The sequence below is a fragment of the Hyaena hyaena genome, unplaced genomic scaffold (genome assembly GCF_003009895.1).
Source record: "Hyaena hyaena isolate Hyena2069 unplaced genomic scaffold, ASM300989v1 scaffold_431, whole genome shotgun sequence".
NCBI classification, from domain to species: domain Eukaryota; kingdom Metazoa; phylum Chordata; class Mammalia; order Carnivora; family Hyaenidae; genus Hyaena; species Hyaena hyaena.
Window position 1 is genome coordinate 361,029 of NW_024081055.1, and position 14,741 is coordinate 375,769.

Below are 14,741 nucleotides of genomic sequence, written 5' to 3' on the forward strand. Positions count from 1 at the left end.
TAACTTTTTAATAAATTAAATACCTATCTACTGTATTTTCCAGCCATTTCACTCCACTTGTTTACTCAAAAAAATGAATTCACACAAATAATTCATACACAGATTTATACATGAATACTTCTAGAAGCTTCATATATAATAGCCCTATGAATCTACAAAAGAATTCCTAGATCTAGTAAATGAGATGAGCAAGTCATAGAATACAAAATAAACATATAAAATTCAGTATTTCTAGAGAGTAGCAACAATCATATTAAAACCCAAATTAAAAATACAATATCATTTATAGTTGTTCAAATAAAATTTAATGCTTAGGAGTTAGATTGGGTTTGAATTGCCCAATCTGACCTTGGATTAGGAAACCCAAAGCACTCTACCCATGGGTAGAGTATAGGACTTGTATGGTGAAAACAATAATAATGAAATTAATCAAAGATCTAAATAAATGTACATACATTCTATGTTCATGGATTGGCAGATTGAACATAGTAAAGAAAGGGAGAATAGGAGTAGAAGACAAAAATAGGAGCAAAGAACAATGGCAATAAATAGAAAACAATAATGCATGTGATAAATATTAATTCAATTATATTAATACCAAAATCAGAGTGGTGCCTGGGTGACTCAGTCCATTAAGCATCCAACTTTGGCTCAGGGCATGATCTCGTGGTTCATGGGTTTGAGCCACACACTGGGATCTGTACTGACAGTTCAAAGCCTGGAGCTTACTTCAGATTTTTGTCTACGCCTCTCTGTGACCCTCCCCTGCTCATGCTCTGTCTCTTTCTCCCTCAAAAATAAGTAGACATTAAAAAAATACCAAGACCAGAAATGAAAAGAGAGACATCAATATAGATCCCATGAACATTAAAAGGATAATAAGTATTGTGAATGACTCTATGCTCACAGATTTGATAATCTAGATGAAATGGACCAATTCCTTAAAAGACATAATGTGCCAAAACACATAAGAAGACACAACCTGAATAAGCCTATATCTATTTTAAAAATTAAATCAATACTTAATAACCTTCCAAAAAAGAAAGCACCAGACCCAGATGGGATCACTGGTGAATTCTACCAAATATTTAAGGAAGAAATTATACCAATTCTCTACAATCTCTTTCAAAGGATTGAAGCAGAGAAATACTTCCTAATACATTCTGTGAGGATAGCATTACCCCAATACCAAAACCAAAGACAGCACAAAAGTAGAAAATTATTGATCAATATCTCTCATGAACACAGATGTAAAAATTCTCAACAAAATGTTAGCAATTGAATCCAACAATGTATAAAAAGAATTGTATACCACAACCAAGTGGGATTTATCTAAGGTATGCAAGACTGGTTCAACATTAAAATTAATGTTTTTTTACAATAAAATTAATGTAATCCATCATATCAAAGGACTAAATAAGAAAAAAATCACATGATCTGATCAATAGATGTAGAAAAAGCACTTGCCAAAATCCCTTCATGGTTTTACAAAAACTCTCAGTAAAATAGAAATAGAAGAGAACTTACTCATCCTAAATTAAAGATTGCAAAAAATCTACAGCTCACCTCAGACTTAATGGTGAGAACTATATGCTTTCCCATTTAGGTCAGGTGCAAGGCAAGGATATGCCCTCTCACCACTCTTCAACATTGTGCCAGAAGTCTTTACTAATGCAGTAAGTCAAGAAAAGGAAATAAATGATATAGAGATTGGGAAGGAAGAAACAAAACACTCTTTAGTCAAAGATGACATGATTGTCTATGTAGAAAATCCAAAAGAATTGCCCAAAAAAACTCCTGGAACTTGAAAGCAATTATAGCAAGGTTGCAGTATACAAGACTAAAAAACAAAAGCCAATCCAATTGCTTTCCTACCTGCCAATAATTAACAAGTGAAATTTGAAATTAAAAACCAAATTCCATTTATGTTAGTACCCTCCCCCAAAATGAAATACTTAGGTATCTAACAAAATACATGCAAGATCTATACAAGGAAAAACAAAGTTTTGAAGTATGAAATTTTAAAAAGAACTAAAAAAATGGAGAGAGATTCCATGTTCATGGACAGGATTCCATGTTCATTATCAAGATGTCAGTTCTTACCAAATTGGTCTACAGATTCAATGCAATAGCAATGAAAATCCCAGCAAGCTAAGTTTGTGAATATCAAGAAACCAATCCTAAAGTTCATATGGAGAGGTAAAAGATCCAAAATAGCCAACACAATATTGAAGGAGAAGAACAATGATGGGATTTTGCTACTATCTGACTTTAAGACTTACTATAAAGCTATGGTAATCAAAAGAATGTGATATTGGTGACAGAACAGACAAATGGATCAATGAACATAATAGAGAGCCCAGAAATAAAGCCAAACATTTGGGTCTTTGACAAAGGAGCAAAAGCAATGCAATGGAGCAGTGATAGTCTTGGACAACGGCTTCCGGAACTACTAGACATGCACATGCAAAAAACATGAATGTGCATACAAAACTTTACACCCTTCACAAAAATTAAACTCATAATGGGTCAGGTTAACTCACAATGGGTCACTTTAAAATGTAAATGCAAAAACATAAAACTCGTACAAGATAACATGGGAGAAAACCTATATGACGTTGAGTATGCTGCTGTCTTTTTAGATATGACACCAAAGACATGATCCATAACAGAAATAATTGATAAGCTGGACTTCTTTAAAATTAAAAACTTCTGGGGTGCTTGGGTAGCATAGTCAGTTAAGCATCCGACTCTTGATCTCTACTCAGGTCATGGTCTCATGGTTTGTGAATTCGAGGACTGCATCAGACTCTGCACCCATGGTGCGGGATCTGCTTGGGATTCTGTCTCTCCTTCTCTCGGCCCTTCCCCCACTTGGGATCACTCGCTTTCTGTCTGTCTGCCTCTCTCCCTCTCTCTCTGTCTCTCTCTCAAAATAAATAAGTAAACATAATAAAAAAATTTTAATTAAAAACTTCTGCTCTGCAAAAGACAATATAAAGAGAATGAGAAGACAAGCCACGGACTAGGAGAAAATATTTGCAAAAGACATATCTGATAAAGGATGGTTATCCAAAATATACAAAAAAAACGCTTAAAACACAGCAATAAGAAAACAAACAACTCACTTTTAAGATGGGCCAAAAACTCCAGCAGAAAACTCACCACCAAAGAAATTATGCACATGGCAAACAAGCACATTAAAAAGTGCTCCACATCATGTCATCAGGGAAATGCAAATAAAACAATGAGATACCACTACAGACCTGTGAGAATGGTTCAAATGCAGAACACTGACACCACCAAATGCTGGTGAGTATACAGAGTAACAAGCATTCTCATCCATTGTTGGTGGGAATGCAAAATGCTACAGCCACTTTGAGAGACAATTTCGTGGTTTCTTACAAAACTAAGCATAGTCTTATCATAGGACCCAGCAATTATGCTCCTTGGTATTTACCTAAAGAAATTTACCCACAAGTTTATGTCTACACAAGAGTCTACACAGAGTTTAGAGCAGCTTTTTCCAGAATCACCAAAACTTGGAAGCAATGAAGATATTTTTCAGTAGGTGAATCTATAAATAAACTATGGTATACCCAATGGAATATTATGCAGTGCTGAAAAAGAAGTGAACTATCAAGACATGAAAGAGTTTCAAATGCATATTACCCTAACAGGATTCCAAATGTAAGACATTCTAGAAAAGGTAAAATGATGAAGACAAGCAGATCAATGATTGGGGCAAGGGATGAACAGGCAAATAACAGAGAATTTTTAGGTCAGTTAAAGTATGTATGATATTATAATGATATATGTCATTATACATTTGTCCAAACAGATAAAATGTATAACACCAAGAGTGTACCCTATGGTAAATTATGGACTCTGGGTGATTATGGTATGCCAATATAGCTTCATCCTAGGTTAAAAAAATATATAGCATCCTGGTGGGTGGTGTTGAAAATGGGGGAGGCCATCCAGGTGTAGGTGCAGGGGCTATATGGGAAATCTCTGCACCTCCAGTGTTGTTGTAAACCTAAAATTGCTTTAAAACAAAAGCCTTTTTAAGAAAGCATTCTTAGACATGATACAAAAGCCTGGTCTACTAAAAAAGTTGATAAATTGGACAATAAATAAATAAATAATTGCTAGATTGGACTTCATTGCATGAAAAATTTTGGCTCCCTGAAGGACATTATTATTATTTCTATTATTTTAAAGTTTTATTTATTTAAGTAATCTCTACACCTTACATGGTGCTCACCACCCTGAGGTCAAGAGTTGCATCCTTTTTAGGGGCGCCTGGATGGCTCCGTTGATTAAGTGATTGACTTGGGCCCAGGTCATGATCTCACAGTTCATGAGCTTGGGTCCTGCATCAGGCTATCTGCTGTCAGCACAGAGCCTGCTTCAGATCCTCTGTTCCTCTCTCGCTGCCCCACCTCTGCTCCAGTGCTCTCTCTCTCAAAAATAAGCAAACAGGGGCACCTGGGTGGCTCAGTCGGTTAAGCATCGGACTTCGACTCAGGTCATGATCTCACAGTTTGTGGGTTCGAGCCCCGTGTTGGGCGCTGTGCGGACAACTAGCTCGGAGCCTGGAGCCTGCTTCAGATTCTGTGTCTCCATCTCTCTCTCCCATCCCCTACTCACGCAGTCTCTCTCAGAAATAAATAAAACACTAAAAAAAAATTTTTTTTAGAAAGAATAAAGAGTTGCATCCTTTTTTTTTTTTTTTTTTTAATTTCTGAGGAGAGAGACAGCATGAGCAGGAGAAGGTCAGAGAGAGAGGGAGACACAGAATCTGAAGCAGGCTCCAGGCTCTGAGCTAGCTGTCAGCACAGAGCCTGACGCGGGGCTCGAACCCACGAACTGTGAGGTCATGACCTGAGCCGAAGTCGGACACTTAACCGACTGAGCCATACAGGCTCCCCTACATCCTTTTTTAACTGAGTCAGCCAGGTGGCCCCGGGAGACCTTATTAAGATGAAAAAACAAACTACAGACCACGAGAACCCATTCGTAAACCAGATATCTCACAACAGACTCAGATCTAGAATGTATAAAGAACTATCAGAACTCAACAGTAAACAAGCAACTCAGTTAGAAAATGGGCAAAAAACACGAGGAGACATTTCACCAAAGGTGATATACAAATGCCAAGTAAGCATGAGAAGCAGCTGAACATCATGAGCCATTGGAAAAATGCAAATTAAAACCACAGCAAGATATAGCTATATACTCATCATGACAGCTAAAATAAAAAAGAGCAGGAAAAGCAAATGGCGGCTAAGCTACAGAGAAACTATCATTCATACATTGTTGGTGGGAAGGTAAGTGGTACACTTTGGGAAGCAAGTTAGCAGTTTCATAAAAACTAAACTCAACTCCTGGGTACTGAGTCCAGAAAAATGAAAACTTGTGTTTATCCAAAAACTTATACACAATTGCTCATGGAAGCTTTTTTTTTTCGTAATAGGCAAAAACTGGAAATGACCAAAACGTTCCCATGTAACAACCTCCCCCAGCTGCCAGCTCTTAGCAACCAACATTCTACTTTGTCTCTGAATTTAACTACTCTAGGTACTTATACAATGTCTTCAACGTTCATCTATGCTGCAGCATGTCAGAACCTCCCTCCTTTTTAAGGTGGAATAATATTCCCTTTTATGTATATACCACATTTTGTTCATCCATTCATCCACTGATGGGCACACGTTGCTTCCACCTGGTGGCCATTTTGACTAATGTTGCTCAGAACCGCGTGTACTGATCTGGAATTTCTGAGGGTATGCCCCAGGACTCTGATGACTCTAATATACATTAAAAGTGTGTGAACCACTACCCTAATTCAGGGTTTCCTCAAATACAGATGGACAAGGTATTGGGTAGCCCTCACACACTATTATAGAGACCTGACTCACACACGAGAAAGTGGGTCTTTTTCAAATTTTATGAATCATTCTGATAAGAGCAAAAGAAAACCTTGGTTTCGTGTTCTTTCTCTTGAACAACTAATTCCAATTTCCCTTTTTAAGAAAGAGAGAGCGGCCCGCAGATTCAGAGCCATAGGATTCTTCAGCAGACAATAAAGGCAGGGAGAACTCCATGACATTGTTTTTTCATTGTATCAGTCAGTTCCCTGACTATAAATTCCAAATGGTTTCTGACTTACGGTAATGATATAGAGGTGCTTTGTAATAAATCTACTTAATATTTTTGTTTAACTTGAGTGTTTTTGTTTTGTTTTTTTAGCAAAAAATATGGTCAGAGATATGTGAATAGGCAAAACCTTGGGTAGTGATATGCCAGAGAATAAAGGCTGGGAAATACTGCTTTAAGGAACATTAACACTTGGAGTTTGCTCTCAGCTTTCCGCACATGGAAAGAGGAGGGAACCAGACACTGGCACACAGAAGCGCACATCTCAGGCATCCGGGGGATGGCTCCTATATGCCAGATATGTGATGGCACCTGCGAAGTGGGGAAAGGCAGAGAAACATCATCAGCACCTTGTGAAGCTAGAAGATCATCATCCAAGCTTCAGAAGCGTGAGACAGTAGCGCTCTTGATATTTTCTGGAAGGATTTTCTTTTTCTCTTGCCTTAGTGTGGTGGGTACAGTTATTTAAAGGCTTCAGCCCATCCGGACTGTGATAAGGAGTCACCAAAGAAGAGAGGCTAACAGGTTGCAACTGCTGGCAGCTGGGATTAGAGACCTCAGCTGGGATTAGGCAGCATCTCTCCCAGGTGGGGATCCTCTTCTTTGGGAACATGGCAGGTTCCTCGCTCAGGTGACGAAGCTGCCCCTAACAGTTACACCCCGAGCTAAGGACGGTAGCTGCCACTGCAGGATCGTGCAGCAGCTACTGACCTCTCTATCGTTAATTCTTGCAATGCCCTACAAGCTGACACTCAGGTCAATTCCGTGAATGAAGCAATCAACTCAGAGACGTGAAGAGACTGTCTCAAGTCACAGAGCTCAGACGCGGGCCTGCCGGGCTTCCAAAATCGGCTTCACCACAAGTCATCATTTTGTCCAAGTTATCTGCAGCCTTGGCCTCCTGCTCCACTGGACGTTTCTTTCCCTTGCGGTTTGCAAAGCAGAGACCCAGGAGAACACCTCCCTAGCAACAGCTCCTGGAAGATGCCACAATTCTGGAACTCTACATCGCTCTACGACCATCTGTGGGACTTGATTAGGATTTGTGCTTGTTTGAGTTCTTTTAAAATATTTTTAGTGTTTATTTTTGAGAGAGAGCAAGTTAGGGAGGGGCAAAGAGGGAGACACAGAATCTGAAGCAGGCTCCAGGCTCTGAGCTGTCGTCAGCACCCAGCCCGATGCAAAGACCAAACTCACAACCCGTGAGATCATGACCTGAGCTGAAGTCACTCAACGGACTGAGCCACCCACATGCCCCGTTTCAATTTTAATGTTCTCAAAATATGGTTTCTAGTTACCACTTGAGTTGGCCACACGATAGAAAAATGGAAAGGGCCTTTCATTTCCCATACTTTCTAGGACCGTTCATCCAGGCCACGGCTTCATGAGAAAGAAGGAAGAGATAGGTTAGCAGACAAAGATTTACTTGCTGAAACAGCAGAAAATACTGTCAGATGTATGTGCAGTGGTCCCTGTGTTTTTTCTCTGAAAAATCTTGCACTCTGAACTGCACACAGTCACTTAAAAAGGTTTCTGGTGGCCTTTTTTTTTAATGTTTATTTTTGAGAGAGACAGAGACTGAGTGGGGGATGGGCAGACACACACACACACACACACACACACACACACACACACACAGAACCCAAAGTAGGCTCCAGGCTCTAAGCTGTCAGCAAAGAGCCTGACATGCGGCTCGAACCCATAAACTGTGAGATCAGGACCTGAACCGAAGTTGACCACTTAACGAACTGAGCCACCTAGGTGCCCCAGGTTTCTTGTTTGTGTCCTGAAGTCCCATAACACATCATCCCAATGAGAAAGTTTTCAAAACTCTTTCTTCAAGCACTGGTGCATTTTTGAAAGAAAAAAAAAAAAACCAAGCATACAGTTCTTAAAAAGAAAACTTAACTGATTACAACATCCGCTTCAGGCAGCTTATTACATTTATTTTAAGACCCCTGACGTTTTGAGAATAGTGCAGACGATGATTTAGGTGGTAATTTAGTAGGCTCCTCTTCCCCAGAGAACATCTGAGAACATTTTCTCTAATAATAAAAGGCAAAGTACATGCAGTTGTGTAAACCGCAAATGCCCCACCAGTGCGTGAGGGAAGAAGATGGCCAGTGTGAAGAAAGCCTTTTCGGTGTCTTCCGCATAAACGACTTCCCCGGCGCTCGCCTGAGGTCAGGAGCGAGATCTCAGAGCGTGGAAAGAAGCAATTCTTGCGCTGGAAACATTCCGCGTGGAAGACATTATCCCAAATGAGTGTAAAGAGAACACATGTACGCCACGTGAGCTTGCAAGCTCAGAGGGGAGGCCTCTTGTCACCGCTTTTAGTATTTTTTTCCCAGCGAAGGCGTCCAGAGAGACTTCTTAAAAGCTTGGGAGGGGTCGAAAGGGCTGCTGCTCACCCACAAAAGAAGACGCAGTCCGCGGGCAGGGGGTGGGAGAGGATGAATTAAAGGGGATTCTTAAATATGGGAGAACCTCGGCAAAAAGGGGGTAAAAAATGAGAACAGCACCGACGTCAGCCTACTTGTTGCAAGAGCAGCAGCTACCTAGAGCGTCCAGAATGAAGGCAGAGCTGGGAGCTGAGCAAGGAGAGCAGGGGTGGGGCCGCCCCAGGCCTCTCCATCTCTAACCCCCAGAAATCACCTGGTGGTCTCCTTAAAACGCAGGTTCTGATCCCTTTGATCGAGGGTGGGGAATCTGCATTTCAAGCAGACTCCCAGGTGTTACAGTGACTGCCGGTCCGCGGACCCAACTTTGAGTAGCAAGGGATTTGCTCCCTGTGGCTAAGCAAGCGTTCGTGGGTTCGAGCCAAAGCGGGGCTTTCTGACGACTACGATAAACTTCTGGGATAGTATCGACCGTAGAAGGGCAAGGACAGAAACAAACTGGATGGGCAGGGATGATGAAAATTGACCAGAGCTAGGGCCCGGTAGCTAGGCTTTATTACTAGCAGGGTCTCTGGAGGGAAGGGGAGGAGGAGACGCTCTCCTTTGGTCTCCACAAAAAAAGCGTCGCGAGCCGCGGGGGTTTGGGGGGAAGCGCAGGGGGCGCGCACTGGGACGCGGGGAGGCAGCGGGACTCCCGGCGAGAGCGCGCGTCGCGGGAGCTGGGCCGGCCTGTCCTTACCTGCGCTGACCCTGGTCCGTGTAGACGCTGAAGAAGAGCCCCTCCCGGAGGTCCTGGTATGCCAGGCCCGAGAAGCGGAGCTGCAGCTCATACCGGCTCCCGGGCTGCAGGGTCCCGCCGAGCTCCAGCACCACATACTGCATGTCGGAGGCGAACCACACGTCGTCCACGGGCACGCGGCCCACCGTGCCGTCTCGGGGGCCGGAGGACAGAGGACCCCGCACCTCGGCGCTCTCACAGTCCAGGAAGACGCTGTGCAGTAGGAGCCGCGCTGTGGCCACGGTGCAGCGCACGGTGATGTTCACGCGGCCGGTGAAGCTCAACGTCGGAGACGAGAACTCGTTCGGGCGCAGCCGGGGCCACAGCTCCAGCTCATAATGCAGCGGCACGAGCCAGGGCGGCAGGCGCAGCTGGTCCCAGGGGCCCGGGGGTCGCCATTTGCCCGGGGTGGCGGTCACCGCCGGTTCACGAGTGGGGCGGGGCTGCCAGGTGGGCAGCGGGCCCCGCGGGGACGGCGCGGCGTCCGGGGCCCCGCGGGGAGGGAGCTGGGACGGCGGGACGCGCGCGCAGCGCCCGTACAGGGCGGCGAGCACAGCCAGCGCCAGGAGGAGCGCGGCGGCCAGCGCGGCCAGCAGCAGGGCTACCGCGCGGCTCACGTAGAAGCCAGAGCTGGAAGGGGGCCCCATGGCTGGGCGCGGGGCGAGGGCCAGGCGACAGCCGGGAGACCGCGGCGGCTCAGGTCGCGGCCCGGGTGCTCAGTGATGGCACCCCCGCGTCCTTCTTCTCTGCACCGTCCCTCCTCCTCCTCGAGGAGCTGGGGAGACCAGAGCGAACGGTTGGGACCACGGCTTCCCACTCCCAGTAATCAGATCCAGGTCCCTGCCTACCCACCCCCGCCCCGCCGGAGCCTGGGGAAGAGGCGGATCCCGCGCACCGCAGCGCGCGCCCCTTTGGGTCCACAGGGAAAGACCTAGTACAAGAGGCTTCCAGGGTCGACGCGGGAAGGGACGGTCGGACCACACTCGAACTTGGGACACTTCCGACGAGGATGTTCGGATTCATGGGGTTTGTTGGATGCGCCCCAGTGCGGTGTCAGGTGTTGCCGGAACAGAGACAAGTGCAGGGCCCACTTCGCCCTCTGACTGCCGGGTGGTCTACGGACCGCACACCTGCTGGCCATCAGCTGGGCAAGCGAAGGCTAGGGGGTGGGGTAAGGGGCTGAAGGATCTGGACTTTTGGAGACGCACCCTGACATGACCCTGTGAAGGACATCCACGCCCGCAGAACTAACTCCCGGAGCTAAACCGTTGGCTCTAAATTCGACTCCTGAATTAGCTCGGGACGCACGCAGCCCAGGCAGAGTGCGAAGATGGAAACTAGGTCCGGAGTCCCCGAGCCTTTCCGAGCCGGGGAAGTGGGGCTGGAGGAGGGGCCGAAAGGAAAGGGGAGTTCCTCTGGGGCTGCAGGGTGGAGATGGGTAGTTCCCGGGGAAGGGGATGTTCTGCTTTCAAAACCCATCCGTTTCAAGCCATAGTAGTGCGGCCAGCCGGTCCACTCGGAAACCGCCGGGGAGGCACCCGTGTCCCCAGGCGCTGCCCCCGTCGGTGAGATCTTTGGCTCGCCGGGCATCTGTTTGCTATTTAGGCGGTGCTGCAGGGAGAGTTCCCGGCCTGGGAGCGGAGCTCCGAGTCTGCAAGCACGCACTTGCGTGCTTTGGGAAAGGGGTTGCGCGTACTCCGGAGTCACTGGGGAAGGCGAGAGAGTAGTTAAAGGTTCTCTTGCTGGCGAAGACTTACTTGAGCGTATCCCTTCTTCAGACGTTCAGACGCAGAGAATCTTCCCATCTCAGCCAGAAAACGGTCTTCGCTCTCCTGCTAGGTCCCATCCAAGGAGGGAACCCTTCCACTTGAGTTCAGAGATGGGGTAAAGCAAGGTGATTCTCCTGGGAAAGGCGATCTTCCCTGCTCCTCCCAGAGAAATTAATCACATTAAAAAATAAACTTCCGGAACGGGACAGGGAGGAAGAAGGAGACTTCGACACCAAGCTCACACAGATGGTTGTGCTGTGATCGGTAAACTGGTCTGCCGATTACAGCTTTGACCTGCTTTCTTCAGGAATGAAGCAATGGTATTTAAAAATAATGGTGGCCACCTGCATCACTCCCAGAAGAGTAGAGCTGAGGGGAGAGAAAGCTCCTTGCGTCAGAACTGGGCGCTACTGACCTAGAGGGACGTCCCAGATGTAGGGCTAATAATTGTCCTTACCACCCACTGGACAATTTCTTGAAGGATTCCAGGTTCCCAAGGAAAAGTGAAAGAAAGAAAAGGCGGAAACTAATTTGACAATAAACTATTTGTAAAAAAAAAAAAAAAAAAAAAAGAAAAAGAAAAAGAAAAAAGAAAAGAAAGAAAGAAAGAAAAGGAGTCCGTGACAGAGTTACTTCAAATCTGTATTACAGGTGTTCCTCCTCTCAGTTTTATATTTAAAAACCACCACTGAAAAGTGTATCAGCAGACACAAGTGTTTCATTCCGTTTGTCTAATATCATTAAACAAACAGAAATTGGCCACCACACAAAAAAGATTCAAAGTAATAAAACGACACCAAATGTTTCAGTACTTTAAACATCTCATTGAAATCATTCATGTCACTCAAAAGTTGCTAAATAACACACTAGCTGAGTCAGGCTTATGTCAGTAACTTAAAAACCTGTAGAGTATTAATGCATGAAATTCCTGACACTTCAGGGAAAGAATAGTTCTGGGAAATAGATCATTTGCCAGGAATACATTCACTAAAATTTTAACAAAATTCTTTTTTTTTTTTTTAAGTAGGCTTCATGACCAGCACTGAGCCCCAAGGCAGAGCTTGAGTTCACCACCCTGAGATAAGACCTGAGCTGAGATCAATAGTCAGATGCTTAACAGACTGAACCACTAAGGTACCCCTGAAAAAAAAAATCTTAATGAGATGCTCAGAAAACCCTCTTCCTATTCAGACCAGCTAAAGCAGTGATTCTCAACTGCAGGTGCTTTTGCTGACTCTCCCCTGGACATTTGACAATTTTTAGAGACTTTTGATTGTCACAACTTTGAAGGGTTGCCTGAGGGTTGGGGGGGTGAGTTCTATTGGCATGTAGTGGGTAGAGGTCAGGGACACTGCTAAACATCCTGCAGTGCACAGGACAGCCCTCTACAGCAAAAAAAAAAAAAAAAAAAAACCTTGTCCAAAACGTCTTCATTGCTGCTGTTCAGAGATTCTGAACTAAAGCAATAACCCAAGGCTTTTCTATACTACCCAGTGGGACTTCTCCTTTGTATCTTTATACCTATTTACTTTTGTTTATGCTTAAGCTTTGACATGTCTATTATTCTTCATTTTTAAAAATCTTTAAAGTTTATTTGTTGAGAGAGAGAGCACGCACACTGGAGAGGGACAGGGAGAGAAGGAGAGAGAATCCCAGGCAGGCTCTATGCTGTCAGCCTGTCGCAGGGCTCAAACTCACGAACTGCAAGATCATGACCTGAGCTGAAACCAAGAGTTCAACTCTTTTTTTTTTTTTTTTATTTCTGAGAGAGAGAGACAGCGTGAGCAGGGGAGGGTCAGAGAGAAGAGGGAGTTACAGAATCTGAAACAGGCTCCAGGCTCTGAGCTGGCTGTCAGCACAGAGCCCGGCGTGGGGCTCAAACTCACCAACTGTGAGATCACGACCTGAGCTGAAGTCGGATGCTCAACCGACTGAGCCACCCAGGTGCCCCTATTCTTCCATCTTTATATTTTGGTACTTATCATGAACTTCTCTGATATTTTATTATTCCCCTGGGGCCATATGACTTAATTTTTCTTTTCTTTTTTCTTCATTTACTTGGAAAATTTGATTTTTTTTGAATGGGTAATATATTCATAGGACTCAACAATCAAAACAGTATTGATGTATATGTTGAGATACTTGTTTCCACTACTTCCACAGTTAATAACTTTTCGTGGTTTTTTGTGTATCTTTACTGGGTTTCCTTACGCAAATCAAGTAAGTACAATTGCCTACTCGTGTATTTCTCCCCTTTCTTACATAAGAAATAGTATAGTAAAATGCACTCTGCATCTTGCATTTTCATTTAACAGTATATTCTGGCTATCTTTCCATATCACTCCACAGATATCTTTCACATTCTTTTCTACAGCTGCGTTGTATGGCTATACCACTGCAAAGATTTTCCTAGTTTGGTTATTTGGAAGGATTCACCAGACTCCACAGACTATCTTCACATAGGCTTGTGTTTAAAAGCAAAAGAGGGGCACCTGGGTGGCTCAGGGGGTTCAGCATTTGACTTCAGCTCAGGTTATGACTTCCCGGTCTGCGGATTCAAACCCTGAGTTGGGCTCTGGGCTGACAGCTCAGAGCCTGGAGCCTGCTTTGGATTCTGTGTCTCCCTCTCTCTCTGTCCCTCCCCCACCTGCTCTGTCTCTCTCACTCTTAAAAATGAATAAATGTTAAAACAAAAAAATTAAAGGCAAAGGATATGGTACAGCGAGAGAGATTACAGGCAAGTACAGGAGGACAGAGAGACATCACCAGTGCCAGCTCCCCAACGGCCCATATTTGCATACATGGCGTTGTGTCCCCAGTTCAATCCACCAAGGTCTGTGAGAGGAATCTTGTTTACAGAAAGCACAAAGAAGAAACTCTTAAGAGAACCCCTTTAAATAAGCAAGCCAGGTTTGTCAGACCCAAAAATCCAGCTGCAAACTCTCAGTAAAAAAAAGTAACCCTAGGGGTCTCCAGGGAGAATTTCAGACCTGAGTCAGCACATCATAAACTGATCAAGAGTCAAACACCAAATATCCAGAAGTAAGGCAGAGGAAGGAGCATTGAAAATCCTCTCCTCTGTTAAAGCAAGGTGAACACTGAAAAAATGGTCAGAATTAACTATTTCAGAACTCTGGGAAATAGCTAAAATCTTGCAGCAATCCGGGGGGTGTTTGTTCAAAAATAAACAGCCCGGGGTGCCTGAGTGGCTCAGTCGGTTGAGCGTCCAACTTTGGCTCAGGTCATGATCTTGCACTTCATGGGTTCGAGCCCCGGGTCGAGCTCTGTGCTGACGGCTCAGAGCCTGGAGTCTGCTTCAGATTCTCTGTCTCCCTCTTTCTCTGCCCCTCCCTTGCTTGCGCTCTGTCTCTCTGTCTCCCAAAAAGTAAATAAATATTTTTAAAAAAATAAACAGCCCAATCTCAGTTAAAAAGAAACAAACCCGAGCTTTATAACATTCTATCTTGCTTTATTCTCATTTCCTTCTCAGCTCTGCAGTAGCCTTAAAAATCAACAGCCTGCTGTCATGGTGCCACCCAGTAGCCTGGCCGCCACTGAAAGGAGTATAAAGTCCCTTAAAAGACCTTTAAAGCCTCGTTCTCAGAGAATGCCTGGTGATTGCCTGGAAGACTG

At 44.6% G+C, this 14,741-nt stretch overlaps 1 protein-coding gene across 1 annotated transcript in view; it reads right to left on the minus strand.

Moving 5' to 3' along the window:
* The window catches only part of LVRN (laeverin), a 73,227-nt gene extending 62,522 nt beyond the window's left edge, over positions 1-10,705 (minus strand). The window contains exon 1 of the mRNA XM_039252603.1: positions 9,301-10,705. Coding sequence (XP_039108534.1) covers positions 9,301-9,986 — 686 coding nt within the window. The 5' untranslated portion in view covers positions 9,987-10,705. The remainder of the gene's footprint in view (positions 1-9,300) is intronic.
* Positions 10,706-14,741: the final 4,036 nt, after the last annotated feature.